Here is a 19,819-nt window from a genome sequence, read left to right on the forward strand (position 1 = left end):
GGCAGGTCAGCTCTCACTGCAGTCTCTTTTAGGCCCAGAAGAGCTTAGGGTGGTCACTCCAGATGACACTGGGCTCTGTTGGTGACAGTCCTATTGCCTTTTCTCACAGGAAAGTGAGATCTAAGGTCTAAGGTCTACTGGATGGTGAGAGCTTCTGCTCATGGAGCACCCGTCCTGACGGGGCATCTTGCGAGGTGTCTGTGGTCCCCATTTATAAAATCACGTGTAAGCATGCACTCTGTGCAGCAAAGCTAGCAGGTGGGAGTCCTGCGGCTGGAACGGAGCTGCATCTGACTCCTCACCCCTTGGCTTTTGCTCCAGCACCCGGCCTTTCCCATAAAGTATTAACCTGAAGAAATACTCTAAATAGCATCTAATCTAACACTTCAGACATTCAGTCTGAGAACTGGAAGTGTGGAGGGTAGTATCATTTTGGAGAAAGGATCAAAGGTAACTACAAATAATGATGTTTTCTTAACCTCTTATTTTGAAATAATTTGAGACTTACAGAAAAGTTGCAAAAGTAGTGTGAAGAATTCCCATTACCCTTCACGTGTATTCCTCACATGTTAACATTTTACCACATTTGCTTTTTTCCCTTCTGAATAATTTGAGCGTATAGTTGCAGACGTGATGCCTAAATACTTGACTGTGTATTTCCTAGCAAACAACGGCATTCTGTCAGGTGACCACAGTACCCTAATCAAAATCAAGAAATTAACACTGATCAGAGTACATTTGGCCAATTGTCCCACTGAAGTCTTTTGTAGCAAAAGAAAAGAAAATGCTTTCTTGGTCTAGGAAAAGTCCAGGATCATTTGTGGCATTCAGTTGTCATGTTTGTTTAGTCTCATTTAATCTGTAACATTTTCTCAGCTCATGACCTTGGCACGTGAAAGAGTACAGGCCATTTATTTTGTAGAATTTTCCTCAGTTTGGGTTTGTCTGATGTATCCTCATGATTAGATCCTGGTTGTGCATTTGGGGGGCAGGAACCCCACAGAAGTGATGTGGTTCTTCCTGTGCATCCTCTCAGCAAGCGCCTGGCATTGAGGTGCCTCATTCCTGGGCAGGGGAACTGCCATCACCTGGTTCAGGTGGGGTCTGCCAGGCTTCTACACTGTGAAGGTACTATTTTCCCTTCATAATTATTAAGTATCTCGTGGGGAGATATTTTGAAACTATGTAATATTTCTGTTTCTCATTCAAACTTTTAGCAACTAGTTTTAACATCCATTGATGATTCTTGAGATAATTATCACTGTGATGGTTGCCAAATGGTGATTTTCTAATTCCATCATTCCTTCTACAGTAAGTAAGAGCTTTTCTTCTCCCCATTTACAAATAAATTGGACCTGGCATCACGCTAGAATTTATACTCTTTTGGCCAAACGTGGTAACACGTAAGTTCTGTGGGAGATGGTTGTTTTAAGTTCATGCTGTGCAAAAGCATTCCACGCTGAAGTTGCAATAGAAAGTGAAGGAACAGTCCAGCTTTGTACATGACACTCCACGCCAGGCCTCTTCTCTCACTTCCAGTGATGATGCTTTATTTCCTCCTGTGTCCTCCTGTATTTGCCATCACTTTGATCTTCTGTTTCCACCACAGAACTTTGCTTAGAAATGAAATGGTTTTGCTTGTTTGTTGTTGTTTTTTTTTGGTATGCGGGCCTCTCACTGCCGTGGCCTCTCCCGTTGCAGAGCACAGGCTCCGGACGCGCAGGCTCAGCAGCCATGGCTCACGGGCCCAGCCGCTCCGTGGCATGTGGGATCCTCCCGGACCGGGGCACGAACCCGTGTCCCCTGCATCGGCAGGCGGACTCTCAACCACTGTGCCACCAGGGAAGCCTTGTTGTTGTTTTTGTTTTGGGGTTTTTGGGGGGGGATTTTTTTTTGGTGGAGAATGTGGGCAGTGATTTTTTTTTAAGTGCTGTAAAAGTTATCAAGCATTGTAGCAGTGATTTTACCATCTGTCAGTTTAAGTGAGTGCTGTGTCAGAATCTTTTACTTACCAGTTAAATCCATGTGAAAAAAAAAATCTTCGGACAGAGAAAAAGGTGACCCAGAAGGAAACTTTGATGTGAGCAGCCATCATTGGTCTGTCAGTGTCTCCAGCTGGTCAGCCTGGTCGGACCCTTTCCTCACGGGGCCCCATGCCACACATGCGCTGCTGCTGCTGCCCCTTCCCATTTTCCTGAAGTCCCTCTGTAGGTTGTCATTGATGGTGTTCCTCCTTATACCCTCCTCCAGTGAACAGGGATGAAAAGGAAAAATAACCCTTCCAGGAAGTTTGAGAAAAAAATGAGTATGTGATGCTGAGAATGGTTAGGGACTGAGTTACATTCAACTTCCTGATAGTTTCCATTCAGATTTTCACTTAATTAAGATCACATTGCATCAGTGTGTTTCTTGATTCGGAGGATACTTACAGGGTTTTGTTTGGATCTGCAGCCCAGCATTCTCAACCTCTGTTATTGTCCAGACCTTGGGAGACTTGGCTTTTCAAGCTCAAATTCTAGAGAAGTGGAAGTTTTATTGATTATATTAATTTGAATTTGAGGTTTGCTTCAGTTCCCAGTCCTTGTGACTGCTAGCAAATTTCCAGGAGTTGGAAAGAAGACTCTCAGAGAATCATTGGCATTGGTGAGCTCGGGTGTCTCTGGATCCTCCCTGACGGCTGGATTTTCTTACCGCAGGAGGACCTCCTGATGCAGGCAAGCAAAGAACATCTATGCACGGACCTCCCTGAAGATGGTCTGAGGAACAAAGGTATTTATTTCTCTCACATCTTTTCCTTCTTCCATTATTAAACACACAATTTTAGTTCACACTGGGAACGTGAGGATTTTAGGTCCCTGCCTTGCCAGATGGACTTCACTGTAGCAGCTCTTGATATCATTGCCCACGGACGTACTCGGAGGCCCCTGGTATGATAGAGCGATGCCTCATTTGTGACAAAAGTTTGCTTCCCACTTTTTCTATAATGAGTCCCCATTGACTGTGCGTTGAACCTTAATGCTGGTGTGAAATCTTTCATTTGACTTTATAAAGCTGCACTGCTGTGTGGAAGGGTTCATGTGGACGGGGAGGAACCACCGCTGGCTGTGTAGGGCATCCTGCTCTGTTCTCGTGGACGGCGTGTCCACTCCCGGTCACCATGAGAGTTTGCAGAACAGTTTCTCACTTCCGTTACCTCGTTTACTCCTCAAAACCATTGTTGAATATGGGCATCTGAGATACTGCCTTTAATTTGATTGATTGATTGATTTGATTGAGGAAGAAGCCGAGGCCCAGAAGAGTGCTGAGCCAAGATTCTTCTCCCACTGCCCCAGGCTGAAAATAATCTTAGGCAACTTTAGCGAGGACTCTGTGTATCTATTTTATAATTAAGGTTAACAATGTAGAATAATCAAAACTGCAAAAAAAAAATTCAGCAAATATGTTTGTGTGAACATTTTGTTACTGTGATACAACGTCAGATTTGACTCTGCTTCTTGGCAGCCTGGACAGAAAAGGAAGCACAGACCATCCCTATGAGAAAGGACGCTTGTCCCAGTTTATCACCCTGCTTCCTGCTGCTGGAGATTCTCTCTGTGGCTCAAAGCCTTGGCTGTCCAGTAGAGAGTAAAGTTCTGAAGATGAGAAATGTTGCTTTGTGCATGTCTCACCCAGTCTCAGGGCTTTACTAGGGATGCAGTTTAGTGCCATCACCTGTACCCGCCTGGATCTTTTTTTTTCTTTTTTGGCGGTACGCGGGCCTCTCACTGTTGTGGCCTCTCCCGTTGCGGAGCACAGGCTCCGGACACCCAGGATCAGTGGCCATGGCTCACAGGCCCAGCCGCTCCGCGGCATGTGGGATCTTCCCGGACCGGGGCACGAACCCGTGTCCCCTGCATCGGCAGGCGGACTCTCAACCATTGCGCCACCAGGGAAGCCCCCACCTGGATCTTTTTAGTGGGGCTCCAGTACTGGTATACTGAGTCGTAGGTGTGTTGGTGTATTTTCACCCACATCTTATCACAAAATTCACTGTGTATGTTATGAACTACATTTAACTACTTTCATTTAACCACTGAATGGACCTTTTAAACAAGAGAACCAGAGTTATTTTCTATGACGAAATCTGCATTCTCAGACTTACCTGGGTACTCTCCACCTAAAAAGCTGGTCCCCACTGGACCTGGGTAAGTTGAGCTCTTCTGAAAAGTGTTCTTAGATAAACTGCTCTGTGGCACTTTTCTTCCTGTCCTAATGCCATTCTTCTTTAGTGACTTAAATGGTAAAATGAAATTGTTTTCCTCCCAAGCCATAGGGAAGGTTCTCAGGTTGATGTGGGGGAGCCTGGAAATGGCAGCTCTGCCTGACTTTTAGCAGCGATGGCCTAGTGCCCGACTGTGAGACGTTCTTCCATGCAGCCCCCGAGAACCTTGCAAGTTGGCCCTGTGTTACACTTGCGGGAACCAGCTCGGCTGTCCAGTGTCCCAGGCAGGCATGGCCAGGCAGAAAGGAGGGTTCTAAGCAGGCAGGTCTCCGCAGGAATTGAGCCCTGGGAGTGCGAGCAGGCCGTGCAGCTGCCACCACGGATTTGAGTTAAACAGATGCACATGCTCTACTGTCTTGTGACCAGCATTTCAGCTTGCTTTGCCAAGGTCAAGGTCAAACATTTACTAACTTACCATTTACTACAGAATTGAGAAGTAAATGATGTTTCTTGGAAATCTGGTTGTACTGTCTCTACAGGGGCCCCAGCGGCCAAAATTTTCACTCTGCCGTGGATTGTAGCTCCTAGTTTTAGGCATGTTAGATATTTTAAGTTTTCCTGATGGAAATCTAATGGATCCTTGCTACCTTTGTTGTGAGCGTTTGTACCGTTGAGCACTGTGCAAATTGCTATACATAGTTTTGTTTATACTAAGTTTTGCTTATTCTGAAATGGGGGCACCTCTGAGGTCAGTGTTCTGTAATAATTTATAAATTTGATGAGGGGTGAATTTGGGTCCCCCGTACTGAGCTATCTAGTAAGTGACCCTCTTACAGCTCCCTTCTCTGTGTTGTTTTTCCTTCTCTCTATAAATGTCCCGTTCACAGCACACTCCCAGGTTCACATGGGATTCCAGGCTTTTGAGGCTCTTTACAGTCGTTCTGTCTGCTGTGGTTCAGTGAAGTAAAATGAGAACACGATTGACTCTTTAATAAAAAGGACCTTTGTGTTAACCAAAAGGAGTCTTTAATTTGTAGAATGCTATTTTGCATATCATTCCCTATTTCTTGATTGCCGTAAGGCAGATCCGAGAGAAGCGGGCATGGGGACCAGTGCTGGGTGTTAGTCAAGAGGCCATTTCACAAGGGAAGAATGTCCCATCAGGCCCTCTGACTGTGCCTCTCCCTCCCTGCTGTTCTGAGTGTTAACCTGGCTGTTTCACCATAATTTTCTGTTCAATATTTTATAAAACTAATGTTATCAATTCTTTTTTCCTTGTAACTGGGCTTGATTGGGAAGGTTGCGTAAGAAAGATGGAATGGGCTCCAGGAAAAATACAAATATTAGTTCCCACTAATTACTGTGAGACTTAGTTCCCATAGTAACAGTCTCCGTTAAGGCTTATGTGGGAATCCTCTGAAATAGTAGGGTCACCAGAAATTGGAAGAGTGTTGAGGAAGTAAACTTTGATGCAGAGGTGAAAGCATCAAGGAGGGAAAAGCTACCTTATATAATTTTTGGAACTAGATAGTTTAAATTATTTAGAATAACTAAAGTTGAAAATCTTTTCATAGCCTCTATTTCTATTATGTGAATAAATTAAGCATTTTAAGGAGATGGAATGAACCTATCAATAAAGCCCTTAGGTGGTATATGCATTCAGATTCTTGGAGTTTACTGATCTGTTTGTATAGTTTGGAATTACTATCTCATGTTTTGTATTCCCTGTTTATGTCATTATGCTCCTATAATTTACATTTTGGGGAGTGGAAAGTTGAAAAATCAGCCAGTACCACACCCATTTAATAGGCTACAACGAGGAGGTGTAGACATTTGGGGAACTAGTTTTTCATTTTAAAAAAAATTAAGGTATAACTTACATATACTGAAATTCACCCTTGTTTTGGGTGTGTATATGGTTCTGTGAGTTTTGAAAAATACATACAATTGTGTAATCACAACTGTACCAGCACAATCAAGAAATAGAACATTTCCATCATGCAGCAATCTCTTGCAGGCCCCTTTCATAGTCGGTCCTTGCCACCCCCAGCCCTTGGCAACCACTTATCCATGTTATTTCCCTATCGTTTTGACTTTTCTAGAATGCCCTATACACGTAATCATGCGGGGGAAGTCTGTGAGCCTGACTTTGTTCATTTAGTGTAGTGCATTTACAATTAATCCACAGTGCTGTGTGTATCGTAGCTCATTGCTTCTTACATCTGAAAGGTATCCTGTCGTCTAGTTGTATCACGATTTATCTGCTTCTCATTCGAGGGAAATTTGAGTTGTTTCCAGTTTTGGTAATTATGCATAATGCTGCGGTAAACACTTTCATACAAGTTTTTTTTTAATTTACTTTCATTTATTTATAGTTTATTTTGGCTGCGCTGGGTCTTAGTTGTGACATGCAGACTTCTTAGTTGCAGCATGCATGCAGGATCTAGTTCCCTGGCCGGGCCCCCTGCACTGGGAGCATGGAGTCTTACCCACTGGACCACCAGGGAAGTCCCTTGTACAAGTTTTTGTGTGAACTTGAGTTGTCATTTCACCTGGGCAAATACCTAGGCTTGGGACTCCTGGGTCATTTGGGAAGTATGTGTTTAATTTTACAAGAAATTACCAAACTGTTTTCCGGGGTGCTTGTACCCTTTTTTATTCCCACCAGCAATATATAAGAGTTCCAGGTGAGGAGTTGAATGCTATCTCATTGTTTGTTGACTTATCTGGAATTCAGAAAGCCAGGTGTCCAGTGGGCAGTACAAGCATAGGAGGTGACGGAACTTATAGGGCTCTCTGCCGCAATCCTACCACCAGTAGGCAGCCTTTGTGAACCTCCACCAGAGAGCTTCCTTTTATAAGGCATTTCAACATTGCTAACCCATTACACATCTTTCCAAGGACAAGATGCAGGATAAACCAAAACTTACGTCATATTTAGTTTCCATGTCTAGCCACTTAAATTTTGATCCAGGAAAATGTTGTCATGGAAATGCTATTGAATCTTTGTCAACCTCCAGCATGTCTATCCTGAAGTAGGGTCATTTGGAGATAACACCAAAAAGGTGTCTGAGTTTTCTGATGTAACTTTTATTATAATTGGAGTATGAGCACTTTTTGAAAAAACAATTTCATGGAGATATAATTTATAGACAATAATTTTCACCCATTTAAAGTGTATACTTCAATAATTTAATTTTTATCACTTCCCAAGGAAACCTTGTACCTGTTAGCAGTCATTCCCCATCCCCACATACCCCCAGCCTCCTCCAGTCACTAATCTACTTGTGTCTCTGTAGATATGCCTGTTCTGGACACTGTATAAATGAGACCTTACAACATATGGTCTTTTTGGTTTTGTTTTGTTTTGGCTGCATCCTGCAACTTGCAGGATCTTAGTTCCCTGACTAGGGATCGAACCCGGACCCCAGCAGTGAAAGTGCCGAGTCCTAACCACTGGACCACCAGGGAATTCCCAAAATGTTCCAATTTCTCCACATCCTTTATCAGTTATATTTTATTTATTTTTGGCTGCATCGGGTCTTGGTTACTGCACGCGGGCTTTCTCTAGTTGTGGCGAGCGGGGGCTACTATTCCGTGTGATGTGCGGGCTTCTCATTGCAGTGGCTTCTCTTGTTGCGGAGCACAGGCTCCAGGCTCATGGGCTTCAGTAGTTGTGGCATGCGGGCTCAGTAGTTGTGGTGCATGGGCTTAGCTGCTCTGCAGCATGTGGGATCTTTCCAGGCTAGGGCTTGAACCTGTGTCCCCTGCATTGGCAACCGGATTCTTTAACCACTGTGCCACCAGGGAAGCCCCCAACAGTTATCTTTTGTTTTCTTTTGAATAATAGCCATTTTAATGGGTGTGAATTGACATCTCATTGTGGTTTTGATCTTCATTGCTCTTATGACTAATGATGTTGAGCATCTTCTTGTGTGCCTATTACCGTTCATATGTCTTTGGGAAAATGCTTATTCAAGTCCTTTTCCCTTTTGTTTTTCTTTTTTAAAAAACTAATAATTTTATTTGTAAAGCAGTGTAGGATTTACAGAGAAATTGAGCAGATGACACAGAGGGTTTCCATCCCAACCTTCACTCCCCTCCCCACCCCACGCCCTCCCACGCCCCCCCCACCGTTTCCCCTATTGTTAACGTATCAGTATTGTATATTTGTTACAGCTCATGAACCAGTGTTGTTATACAGTTCATAGTTTATTCTGATTCCCTTACTTTTTCCCTAATGTCCTCTTTCTGTTCTAGGGTCCCATCTAGGATCCCACCTCACATTTAGTCCTCTTAACCCCTTAGGCTCCTCTTGGCTATGATGGTTTCTCACACTTTCTTATTTTGGGTGATGCTGAGAGTTTTGAAGAATGCTGGTCGAGTGTATTGTAGAATGCCTCTCCTTTGGGGTTTGTCGGATGTTTTTCTCATTAAGACTAGGGTTATTTATGGGTTTGGGAGAGGAAACTCCCACAGGTAAAGTGCCACTTTCATCACATATCAAGGGTACTTACTATAAACGTGAAGTGGTGTTTGTAAGGTTACTCCCCCTCCCCCTTTCCATACTGTCAGCTCTTTGGAAGGAAGTCACTATGTACAGACAACACTTGAGAAATGGGGAGCTCTGCTCCCTCTGCCTATTTTTAAATTAGACTTTTTGTCTTTTTATTGTTTAGTTGTAAGACTTCTTTATATATATTAAGTACAAATCCCTTATCAGATGGTTGATTTGCAAATATTTTCTCCCCACCAGTGATTTGTCTTTTTGCTTCTTGATGTTGTCCTTAGAAGCACAAAAGTTTTGGGACTTCCCTGGCGATCCAGTGGTTAAGATTTCAGTTCCACTGCAGGGGGTGTGGGTTCAATCCTTGGTCGGGGAATTAAGATCCCACATGCCACATGGCACGGCCAAAAATTTTTTTTTAATTAAAAAAAAATGTTTAAAAAGCACAAAAGTTTTAAATTTTTTTAAATTGATTAATTTAACTTTTTTTAAAAAAAATTGAGGTCTAGTTGATTTACAATATTATTTTAGTTTCAAGTATAAAAAGTTTTTAGTTTTGATGGAGTCCAGCTTATCAGTCTTCCTTTTTTTAATCACTTGTGCTTTTGGTTTCTTAGCTAAGAAATCATTACCTGGGACTTCCCTGGTGGCACAGTGGTTGAGAATCTGCCTACCAATGCAGGGGACACGGGTTCGAGCCCTGGTCTGGGAAGATCCCACATGCTGCGGAGCAGCTAAACCCATGCACCACAACTACTGAGCCTGTGCTCTAGAGCCCTTGAGCCACAACTACTGAGCCCGAGTGCCACAACTACTGAAGCCTGTGCGCCTAGAGCCCACGCTCTGCAACAAGAGAAGCCACCCAATGAGAAGCCCGTGAATCGCCATGACTAGAGAAAAGCCCACATGCAGCAACAAAGACCCAAGGCAGCCAAAAATATAAATAAATAAATAAATTTTTAAAAAAGAAAGAAAGAAATCATTATCTAACACAAAGTCATGAAGATTTACTCTTGTGTTTTGCTTGTAAGAGTTTATTATAGTTTCAGCTCTTACATTTAAGTTTATGATCAACTTTGAGTTGATTATTTCGTGTGATGTGAGCTAGGGTTCAAATTTATTCTTTTGCATGTGGATATCCACTTTTTCCAGGACCATTTGTTGGAAAGGTATTCTTTTTGGTCCCTTTGTCAGAAATCAGTTAACTGACTATAAATGTTAGAGTTTGTTTCTGGACCCGGGGTTCTGCTGCATTGATCTTTATGTCTCCCCAGCGCCAGGGCCACACGGACTTGATTATTGTAGCTTTGTAGTAAGTCGGTTTTTTTTTTTTTTTTTTTGCGGTACGCGGACCTCTCACTGTTATGGCCTCTCCCGCTGCGGAGCACAGGCTCCGGATGCGCAGGCTCAGCAGCCATGGCTCACAGGCCCAGCCGCTCCACGGCATGTGGGATCTTCCCGGACCAGGGCACGAACCCATGTCCCCTGCATCGGCAGGCAGACTCTCAACCACTGCGCCACCAGGGAAGCCCTGTAGTAAGTTTTTAAAGCAGGAATTATGAGTCTTCCAGCTTTGTTCTTCAAGATTGTTTTGGCTGTTACGTGTCCGTTGCATTTTCATACCAGTTTTAGGATGTTTGTCAATTTCTGAGAACACAAGCACCATTAAGCAGTTATCATAGAACTACAAATCCAGGATCTTCAGCTGAGGTCATGAAACTCCTGTGCTTCTTAAGTGGGCACATACCTCACAGAATACACATTTCACCCTCCAGTGTACCTAATACTTCTAACACCTTCCCTCATTTAATTCTTCTTTCTGCTAACATCTGTATGTACCTGCCAGTCTCCAGGGTCACGGTTGGGTACTGAGTACACAGCGATCATTATGATCCAGTTTCTGCCCTCACATACCTCCAGTCTCATGGAGCTGATAAATGAGACACATAATTGAGAAACAGCCTTACAGAGGCTTTGATAGAGATGTTGTGCAAGGGAGTGAAGTTCCAGGGGAGTGGTTCGCACTCGCTAAGCGTGGACTCCGTCTGGCACTTCTGACAGTTTTACCTGTCAGAAGTAACGGACAGGTCACCGACTCATCTAATCTTTACAAGTCCTGTGATGTGGATACTCTTTTTCTCCCACATTACAGATGAGTACCCAGGTCAGTGTTCCATGGCCTTTTGAAAACTTACTAATAAATAGAAAACTTTCTTAAAGGCTCCTTTAAAGTTCTTTGTGATTTCACAATAAATGTGATTAAAAACAAGCCAAAAGAGTAGGCAGAGTATCATTTTGCTTTCGTGCTGTCCACAACCCCTCTTCCCCACCTGCTCCTCTGCTCACCACCTGGGAAGTAGCTGCTCCCCGGCCTCCCCACTAAGACTGGACGTGTGGAAAACAGGCGGTCTTCCAGCAGGTGGGGGCTCTAAGCGTGAATCTTGCCTTAAGTGCCTTGCACAGTAAATGGTTTGGGGTTGGATGAAGAGTTTTAGTGTTTTCCTGAGTAGATATAGTGAGGGATAGGACTAGTGTGGTGAGGGGAGTGGGGGAGGGGCCAGAATATACATGACCGGTTTCGTGAATGCTGCTGCGTCCAGCAGAGAGACATAGTAAAACCATTTGGAGTATTTTGCTTAGAAATTCATGAATAGGTTAGAATTGTCTGCTATGATATGGAAAGTGGGTCAGTTTCAAAGATAAATACTCAGTGGACCATTAGGATTTCAAGGCTGCCTTTTGTCAGTGATTGGTAGCTTTGCACACTTATGGAATGCAGCACACATTTATGTATCTAGTATTTGGTGACTCTGAGTATTTCTAAATGCTGTGTCCTAGCCTAGTTATTAAGTTTATCATTTAAGCTATTCTCAGATTCAGTAAAATAAGAATCAGAGAGAGCAGAACAAAGGAAAAACACTTCTCCTTTATATGGCAGGCACTGTACCAGGTGGTTTGTTTGTTTGTTTGTTTTGCGGGACGCGGGCCTCTCACTGTGTGGCCTCTCCCGTTGCGGAGCACAGGCTCCGGACACGCAGGCTCAGCGGCCATGGCTCATGGGCCCAGCTGCTCCGTGGCATGTGGGATCTTCCCGGACCGGGGCACGAACCCGTGTCCCCTGCATCGGCAGGCGGACTCTCAACCACTGCGCTACCAGGGAAGCCCCCAGGTGGTATTTTATATGTATCATTTAATTTAATCCCCAGAGTAACACTGAGGTAAGTATACTTACCCTCTTTTTACAAAGGAGACTCAGAGAGGTGGGTGACATCACAGAGCCCAGCTGGCTTGCCTTCAGAGTCACTGCTCTTTCTCTCAAAATTGCTGCTCTCAGAACTAGTTAAGAAATGGCCAGGGAAGCCCTAGGAAGACATTATTAATAGCATTTGCTGATGTCACCCAACTGTAGTCATTTATTAACTTCACAAATATTTATTGAGTGCTATTACATACCAGGTATTATGCTAGACAGTAGGGAGGTGGAGAGACTAAAACAAACTTGATCTTTCCCCTCGTGGAGCTTATGTTCTAGTGGGAATTAGATTTGTAGATGGATTTGCATTTTGCTTTATCTGCTTAATGCAGGTGTCCTGTTATGTACATGCATGTATACGTACATGCATATACACATTTACATTTACGTTAATGTGAATAGCTTCGGGTTTGTTTTCTGTAAAGAGAGAAGGATGAAAAATCTTTTGTAGATTAGCACGTTTGGGGAACTTCTTTATATTACATCGTGTGCCTAGAATTTCAGAGAAACTCTGTGCAGTAAACTCTTTCTTTATGAATGTGTTTATATTCTGCTTAGAAAGGTTTTTTGTTTGTTTTTTAACATTTTGTAACGGAAAATTTCACATTTATTCAGCAGTGGAAAGGAGAATGTATTAAACCGCTGTGTACCTATCACTTACCTTCAATAATTACCAACTAATGACCAGTCCTGTAGGGAGGCAAGCGTTGCAGGTAATTGGGTTCAAGACTAATATTCAACTTAAAGAGTAATCTCTTTTACATAGGTTTTATGTATAACTGTTCTTTGTCAAAGAGATAATTTTATCTATTGTTTACTCAAGTGTTAAGAAGATGGGCATTTAGTAATATAAGCTATTTTATTGTGAGTCTACTTTATTAATGCTTTAGGATGGAAGCTTCCTAAGATCTGAATTAGGCATATGTCTCCCCATTATATTCATTTGTCCAGCTAGGTAAGTGCATTTAAGTAAGTAACATTTAAAGAAAGGCATTTGTTCAGAGTAACCTCTTTCTTCCAGGTACTCTTTTGGCCCTCTGTCATATTTTGCAGAGAAGAACAGGCCAATGGTATTGTAACACTAACTTTGCAATTCTCTTTGTGAGTTGGGTCTTTTTTGTTGCTGCCGTTTGGTGCATGATTAAATTTATGATGATATAGCAAATGGTTTGTTTCTTTTAATGATTACATATTGATTTGGATTTCTTTCTCTTGTGCAGAAGGAAATGTACAAATTACAGCTGAAACTCTGCTAAAATCTACTGAGGAAGTACAAGGTATGAAGGTCAGTGGGACTAAGACGGATAATAATGAAGGACATGAGAATGGCCATGTAAGTAAAGGTCTCTCAGCTGGGTGCAGCGGATACCCAGAAATAGACAAAATCACGACCAGTGGTGAGGTTTCAGAGACTAGCACATTAGTTTCCCTAGAGCCTTTAAACTCTGTGGACCCTGGATTAATAGAAGCAACTAAAGAAAAAGAATGTGAAGAACTAAAAACCTGTCCTCCTTGGTTGTCATTATTACCAGGGAAGAGTGCCATTTCCAAAGTGGACGATGGAAAGGAAGAGTTGTGTACATTAAAACTTGTCTGTGAAGCAGATGACAATCGCCAACAGGTTCCTGGCCACCATAGTGAGAGACACAGTTCTGCACATGGTAGTCCCAAAGCCATGAGAAAGGTGGTTATTGTAGAACCCTTAGAAGAAAATTCTGAAGTTTCACATTTCACATCATGTTTGTCTGGTCCAGAATCCAGAACAACATCCTCAGAAAAGTGTGGTTTTGATGGTGATAGCTTGCCAAAGGGATCTGCTAAAAAGACAGACAGTTCCTGTTTTGATGGGGACGATCAAAGCAAGAACTTGGCTTCTAGAGAAGAAAATGAACAGCCTTTGAACCCCAGGAGTGAAAGAGAGGAACTGTTTCTTGTTAATGCCAGGCAAGCAGAAGAGGATGCTAGTGGTCACTATTCTGGAAAAAAAGAGGCTGTTGACTTCCCCAAAGAAAATATCCACGATCACTACTGCCCTCACGGCAGTATCCGTACAGACTGCTCTAGTTCTTTAATGCCCAATTCTTTTACTGAAGCCACGGAAATAATGTTTAAAAAAAATGATTTAAAAATCACTTTAGACATTCAAGATAACTTGGCAAATCATGAGGACCATAGAGGAACTTTTGCTAATATAAGCTATCCAGGCACACACTCTGAAGAGAACCATTTTTCCTTCTCGATGCAGATTGAAGAGCCAGAACAGACAACCACTATAGAGCCTGGTATGTTAAGGGAAAAGATTTACAGTAAAGACTCTGACTCCTTAGTCAGCACCCAGAGAAATCTGGAAGGCAGCACCCAGTTAAATGAAGCATCACATGATGGATTTCTGATTGAAAGAAAATCCCCTGTGAGTTTAATGCCAGAGGACCAGATAAGTTCTATAAATGAGGTGTTGAAACCCAAGAAAGACATTGCTCCGTTACTGCCAGCCCTAGAATTTGATGACAGACCTGAGTCAGAAATAGCTGTACAGAACTCCCAGGACGATGGTCCCCATTTAGAGAAACAGAGCGCTGCATGGGAGGTGAATGAACTTCCTCATGCCAACGAACTAGTTGTAAACAAAATAGGAAGTGAATGTGTTTTAAATCAAGTGTCCCTTAATTCTCAAAACCATGCGAAGTTGCCAACTGACAAAGAGATGCCTGTAGCAGCGAGCGTGGGCTCCCGACAGAGCCAGCACCCTCCGTCAGAGGATGGAGCAGATGTCACTGCTGGTACCCAGACTGTTCCTGTAAAGACAAAAATGAAAGACATCTCTCCACCAGGTGACAGAACCTGTGGTGCCTCTTCAAACAATCCCACCTTAAACAGCAAATCAGAAAGCCTAGAAAGAAAAACTGAAACAGCTGATTCAGGAGCAGAAGGTCTGCATTCCAGACTTCTCTCAAATCAGAAAGAAGCAGCAGGCTTGCCTCAAGAGGTCTCTGCCATGGAATGTCAAAGCATTCAATCTCGGGATCTCTCTAGCTGCCCTTGTGTAAGAAAAAACGTCCCAGAGGAGAGCGCGTGTTCTGCCCATGCTGCCCTGGAGCCCAGCGAAACCATCCTGGGAGTTGAGAACTGTCTGATAACCAAGTATGAAAATGCATTTCAGCACAGCGATCACCGCCCCCAAGGGAGAGAAGCCTCCGTGGAAAGTTGCATCCATAAAGTGAGTTGTACATCGGCGGAAAGTGAGCCAGATGGGGGAGAAACTGAAGGCAGGCTTCCAGGAGGTAAGATCAGAAACGAAATGACGGCAGGCATGTTAAATAGTGAAGCTCCAAACAGGACCATCCACTCCACCTGTCACATCCATCCCAGCGAGGAAGGGCTAGAAGAAGAAGAACAGGACACACCCAAAGAGACTGTGTTTTGTAAACATAACATCTGTGATTGTGCCGCACAGGAATTAAACCAACCTGCAAACATTCCAAGTCCTGAAAAATTGCTGGACCAGTTTCCTACTGTTATGTTCACCAGTGTTAAAAACATGAACCAAGCAGCTGAAACTCCTGAGCAGAAGGCAGATGAAGCCCTCGGCTGCCAGAGTAACCCAAACAGATCCAATGAATGCAGAAGTGAAGATAACCCAGCTAAGGAGACACTAGGCAGCGACCAGAGAGAGGTGGTCGCAATACCTAATGGAGAGGTGAGCCATAGCCTGAAGGATCTGCCAGTTGGTTCAGGCAATAACAGCTCATCGTCTGGTGGAAGCCTGAAGAAAGGGGCCTTTGAAAGGATTTCTGGTTGTGAGGAGCCCATAGACGGTATGGCAGACATGGTCTCCACAGGCTGTAGTGTTAAGGACACAGAAGGCGTTCTGGACATAAGGGCGTCTAGTACTCTTGATGGGGGTGCAAGGCAGGATGGGCCAGTGTTAAAGGAAACCTCAAGGAGTGTGCTGTCACAAAGAGGAGAGCCTATTGCTGCATTTATGGGAAGGATGGACCAGGATTCAGATTCCCAAGATGCTGCTTCCTCGACAGCAGACTCTCTCGAAATTAAAAAATCACGTGAAGAGAAAGTATGCAGATTGTTAAAAGACTGTGAAATGGAAGTGTGTCCAGACTCTTGTGCCCCTGAGACAGGGTCTGTGGCAGATCATAAACCAAATGTAAGAGTATTGGATAGAATAAATGTGTCTTTAAATTATATTCATCTTGAACAGCAAGCTAAAGAAGCATCTCTGAGAGAAACACAAGGAATGATTGAAGGATCAAGACTAGAAATAAATTCTGAGCACGACAAGGGAAATGCCATTGGAATTTCCTCAGAAGAACTGACATCTTCTGGACACCAAGATGAGAACTCTGTTCCCCCGGGAAGCCTGAAATCCACTGAGATAATTCCTTTGTATCCGTTGTCTCAAGAAAAATCAGAAACAATTATGAATAGTGAGGAAACTGACCTGAAAAACCTTTTTAAACCAAAAGATGGTGAAATGCCCTGTGAGAATGTAAAGGACTGCATGGTCCTGCCTGAGATGAAAGGAAGAGCACCAAGGGATAAGAGTAATCCTAGCAAAGAAAGCGGCACAGCCCTCATTGCGGAAAGTTCGCCTTTGACGATGGAAACAGAAGCCGAAGTGAAAAGAGAAGAAACTACAGAACACCAGAGGGGACCACGGGGTCAGTTTCCTGCTGTGGAGGAGTCCGAAGAGATGACTGTCAGAGAAGGTGTTCATGGTGATAACATGAGCCAGGTGTCTCAGACCCATCTTAAACCCCCGAGGGTGCTGCGTGTTGCTGAGGACCAACAGAGCCAGAAGGTTTCGGACTACAAGGAAGAGGAACAGATGCATCAAAAAGAAGCACATGCAGCTTTGGAACGATGCACATCATCTAATATGTTGTCAGATGAGGCGCAAAGTAAGAGCCAACCTAAGGATTGCAAAGCTGAGCCCACCGTGGTGAAAAATATCACCCTAGCAAAGCCAGCCACAGGCGGCGACACTGCTGCAGGGTTTCAGAAGCTGAAAGACCCAAAGGAGGAAAGCTTGTGTCGCCCATCAAAAAAGGACATTGAGTCCTGCGCAGGCCCTTGCCTCCATGATGTCCCCCGGAAAGCACAAGACCCCAACTCCGCTGGGCGTGATGAACTACACGGTGCCTTTGGGAACACTTCACATCAGAAAGGAGTGCTTCCCTTAAAGAAGCAGCCCCACCGAACGTGTAAGAAAGTTTCCTGCCAGGAGCTAGTCAACATGGGGAGGAAAATAAGTAAAATCAGAAATTCTACATTTTTAAAGAGCTCCTCTGAAACCATCCCCACAAACGCATACAGATTTCTCAGTTCACATACTGTGTCTGCACCCACGCAACTGGAACCTGAAACAGCCCCTGCCAGGAGCCTTGTTAGCCACGTACCAAAGCAGAAGGCCACTCCAGGCCAGCCCTCGCGTAGCCTGAATGTTCGGAAGCCTACCAAAGAATCAGCCTTATTCAGCAAGCTGTCCATCCTTGCCTCCAGACTGGCCCCAGCCACGAAGACCCAGAAGCTGCGGTATCGGCGGTGTTCCTCTGACCTTCTTCCAGTGGCTAAAAGCTACAAGAGGCTCAGATACAAAAGGCTCCTGGATGGGTTTTCCTACAGCACAACACAGCTGAATCCATGGTTGGCACATAGTGATTGGGACAGGAGGCCTAACAGTAAACCCTTGACGCTTTATTCGCTCGAAGCCATCAAAATGAGCTTCATAGATTTGAGCGACAAGATGCCATCCCTGTTGTTTGGTTCCGAAATCTTCCCAGTATCCTTTCACGTGAAGTCGGGCTCCGAGTGCGGGACCGAGTCCCCAAGGACTTTTCCCGAGCACTGTGCACCCGCGAGGCTCGCCTTAGGAGAGGCCCGCCGGTGCCCGTCTTCACCTCCCAAGTGGACCTTCTCTTTCTTCTTGGCCCACGACTGCCCTGGGGTGGCCATGTTCAGGGAAGACCCTGGCCTGTACTGTCAAGCAGGCGCCCAGCCTCCACTGCAGCCTCCAGTTCCTCTCCAAGACCATGGAGCCACCACCATAGTCCAGACCAGAGCGGGCTGCTCCGTCCTTGGCCTTCACACACTCCTAGCACTTTGTTCCCCAGGATGTTACCGAATCTGGACCAAAAAACGGAGCTGCTCTAGCCACATGCCCACCATGCAGAGGCTCTTCCTGACCCAGTTTACCCAGGGTCTGAAAGGGTTACGGTCTCCCACCTCCATAGCAGACAAGGTCTTCTGTTCTCTGCCCTACTCGGTGGGCCGAGTCCTGTCCATTTGGAGCCAGCACGGGCCTTCTGCCTGCCCCTTCGAAGTCTCTGCTCTTGATTCCTCTCACAGCAAGCGGCAGCCACCTCTGGGCACCATGAGCAGGTAAAATCCGTCCCCTGTTCTTTGCTGAAGTCCCATGTTTGCATCCTACCATTGGGGGGAGGAAAGGGCGCTCCTGAAAATTCAGGGCACAGAGTCTGTGCCTGCCATTTCCTGTTTATTGCCCAATCTCTGCTAGGAACATGCAGCAGTAATTCTGAAGTGTAGCCCCCTCTAATTTTCCTGAAGGGTCTAGATTTCTTGCAGAACCCTTTATTTTGTACCTTCCTTTGTTCTGTCCATTTAATTCTGTGAACCATTAAATCTTGAATCTCTCCTTTTCTCCTCTTGCTCTCACCTTGCAAAGAACATATCCCATTACTATAAGTAGTGACTTGTGACTTGTAACTATTACTTGTTCACAAGGTATTATAACAGCCTGCACCTAACTCAGTGGTTGGTGTGTAAAGGATACAGAAGAAATACTTTTTAAATAAACTAATTAATTACATAGGCATCACCAAATCTAGTTTAGGAATCTATGTGTTTCTTTCTGGAGCAGGGAAGCTTCAGAGATTGGTGTTTACATATTAATAGCTATAGAATTTATAGAATTTTAAGTGAACTGGAAAAGAGTTCTTGTGGTTTGACCACTGAGAATAGTTGAAAATAATTTCACCAATATCATTTTACCTTCTAATAGGAAATGAGAGAAGAAAAAGAATTTGGGAGTTACATCCCTGAAGATCTGCTTTAGGCATAATAGTTAAATCCTCCTATTTGTAATCCTCTAGATAAACAGAAACTTTAAACATCATTTGGTTTGCCCTTATCATTGCTGTAGTTTAAAACTTCAACACCAAAAAAGCCTTAAAATTCCAAACGGCCTGGGAGAGGCCTTGTTGTTTGTGTGTCTGGGCAGAGTCTCTCATGCAGAATCATTCTGTCATTGAAAAGCTTCTGGGGCATACTGTGAAGTTACCCAGCATCTTAGCAGAAAACTAACTAAATAAAAGAGCTTCAGAAAGGCACCCCAGAACCTGAATGTGGCTGATTGTGAGTCTTGTCCTGTAGGAAAACAGGAAAATGTTCACTTCTTATCAGGCAGCCATAAAAATAAAACAGGATGAATCAAATTGTTTTAAATGATGGTGCACTGCTTCTGTTGCGTAGTTTGTTTGCCTCTACAACAAACTCTGCTCTGTGTCTGTAACACTCAGTTTTAAATCATGTTATCTTCTTTAAACTATGTCCAGTCCTAAGGTAGCATGGAGGGTAGTTATTCATTTCACCCTGTGAAGGTGAATGACCCTATGACCCTTTTCCCTCTTCCAGAACTCTTTCCCACCTGACTTTTCTGTTTTCTGGTGGGGAATATTTTCTCTCTCCCTTAGATCCTGTATCTGACATTTCATTTATTTTATTTTTTAGTTTACTTTTAATTTAATTATATATATGTGTGTATATATATGTATTTTATTTTTTTATTATTTTTTAAAATTTATTTACTTATTTTTGGCTGCGT

The 19,819-nt window shown here is 43.8% G+C and overlaps 1 protein-coding gene across 9 annotated transcripts in view; it reads left to right on the forward strand.

The window, feature by feature from the left end:
• PRR14L (proline rich 14 like) overlaps nucleotides 1-19,819 on the forward strand; it is a 57,015-nt gene that overhangs the window by 16,768 nt on the left and 20,428 nt on the right. For 7 of the 9 annotated variants that reach the window (XR_010933210.1, XM_067700148.1, XM_067700144.1 and 4 more), the window contains 2 exons: nucleotides 2,697-2,769; nucleotides 13,182-18,357. Coding sequence is in view for 8 of the 9 variants with exons in the window: in XM_067700144.1 (XP_067556245.1) it covers nucleotides 2,697-2,769; nucleotides 13,182-18,357 (5,249 nt within the window). In the remaining variant the exon portion in view is untranslated. Of the gene's footprint in view, nucleotides 1-2,696; nucleotides 2,770-11,843; nucleotides 12,675-13,181; nucleotides 18,358-19,819 lie in introns of those variants that run through there. The other 2 variants (XM_067700146.1, XM_067700151.1) reach the window with 2 other exon arrangements.

Source organism: Pseudorca crassidens, chromosome 12 (genome assembly GCF_039906515.1).
Source record: "Pseudorca crassidens isolate mPseCra1 chromosome 12, mPseCra1.hap1, whole genome shotgun sequence".
Lineage (NCBI taxonomy): Eukaryota > Metazoa > Chordata > Mammalia > Artiodactyla > Delphinidae > Pseudorca > Pseudorca crassidens.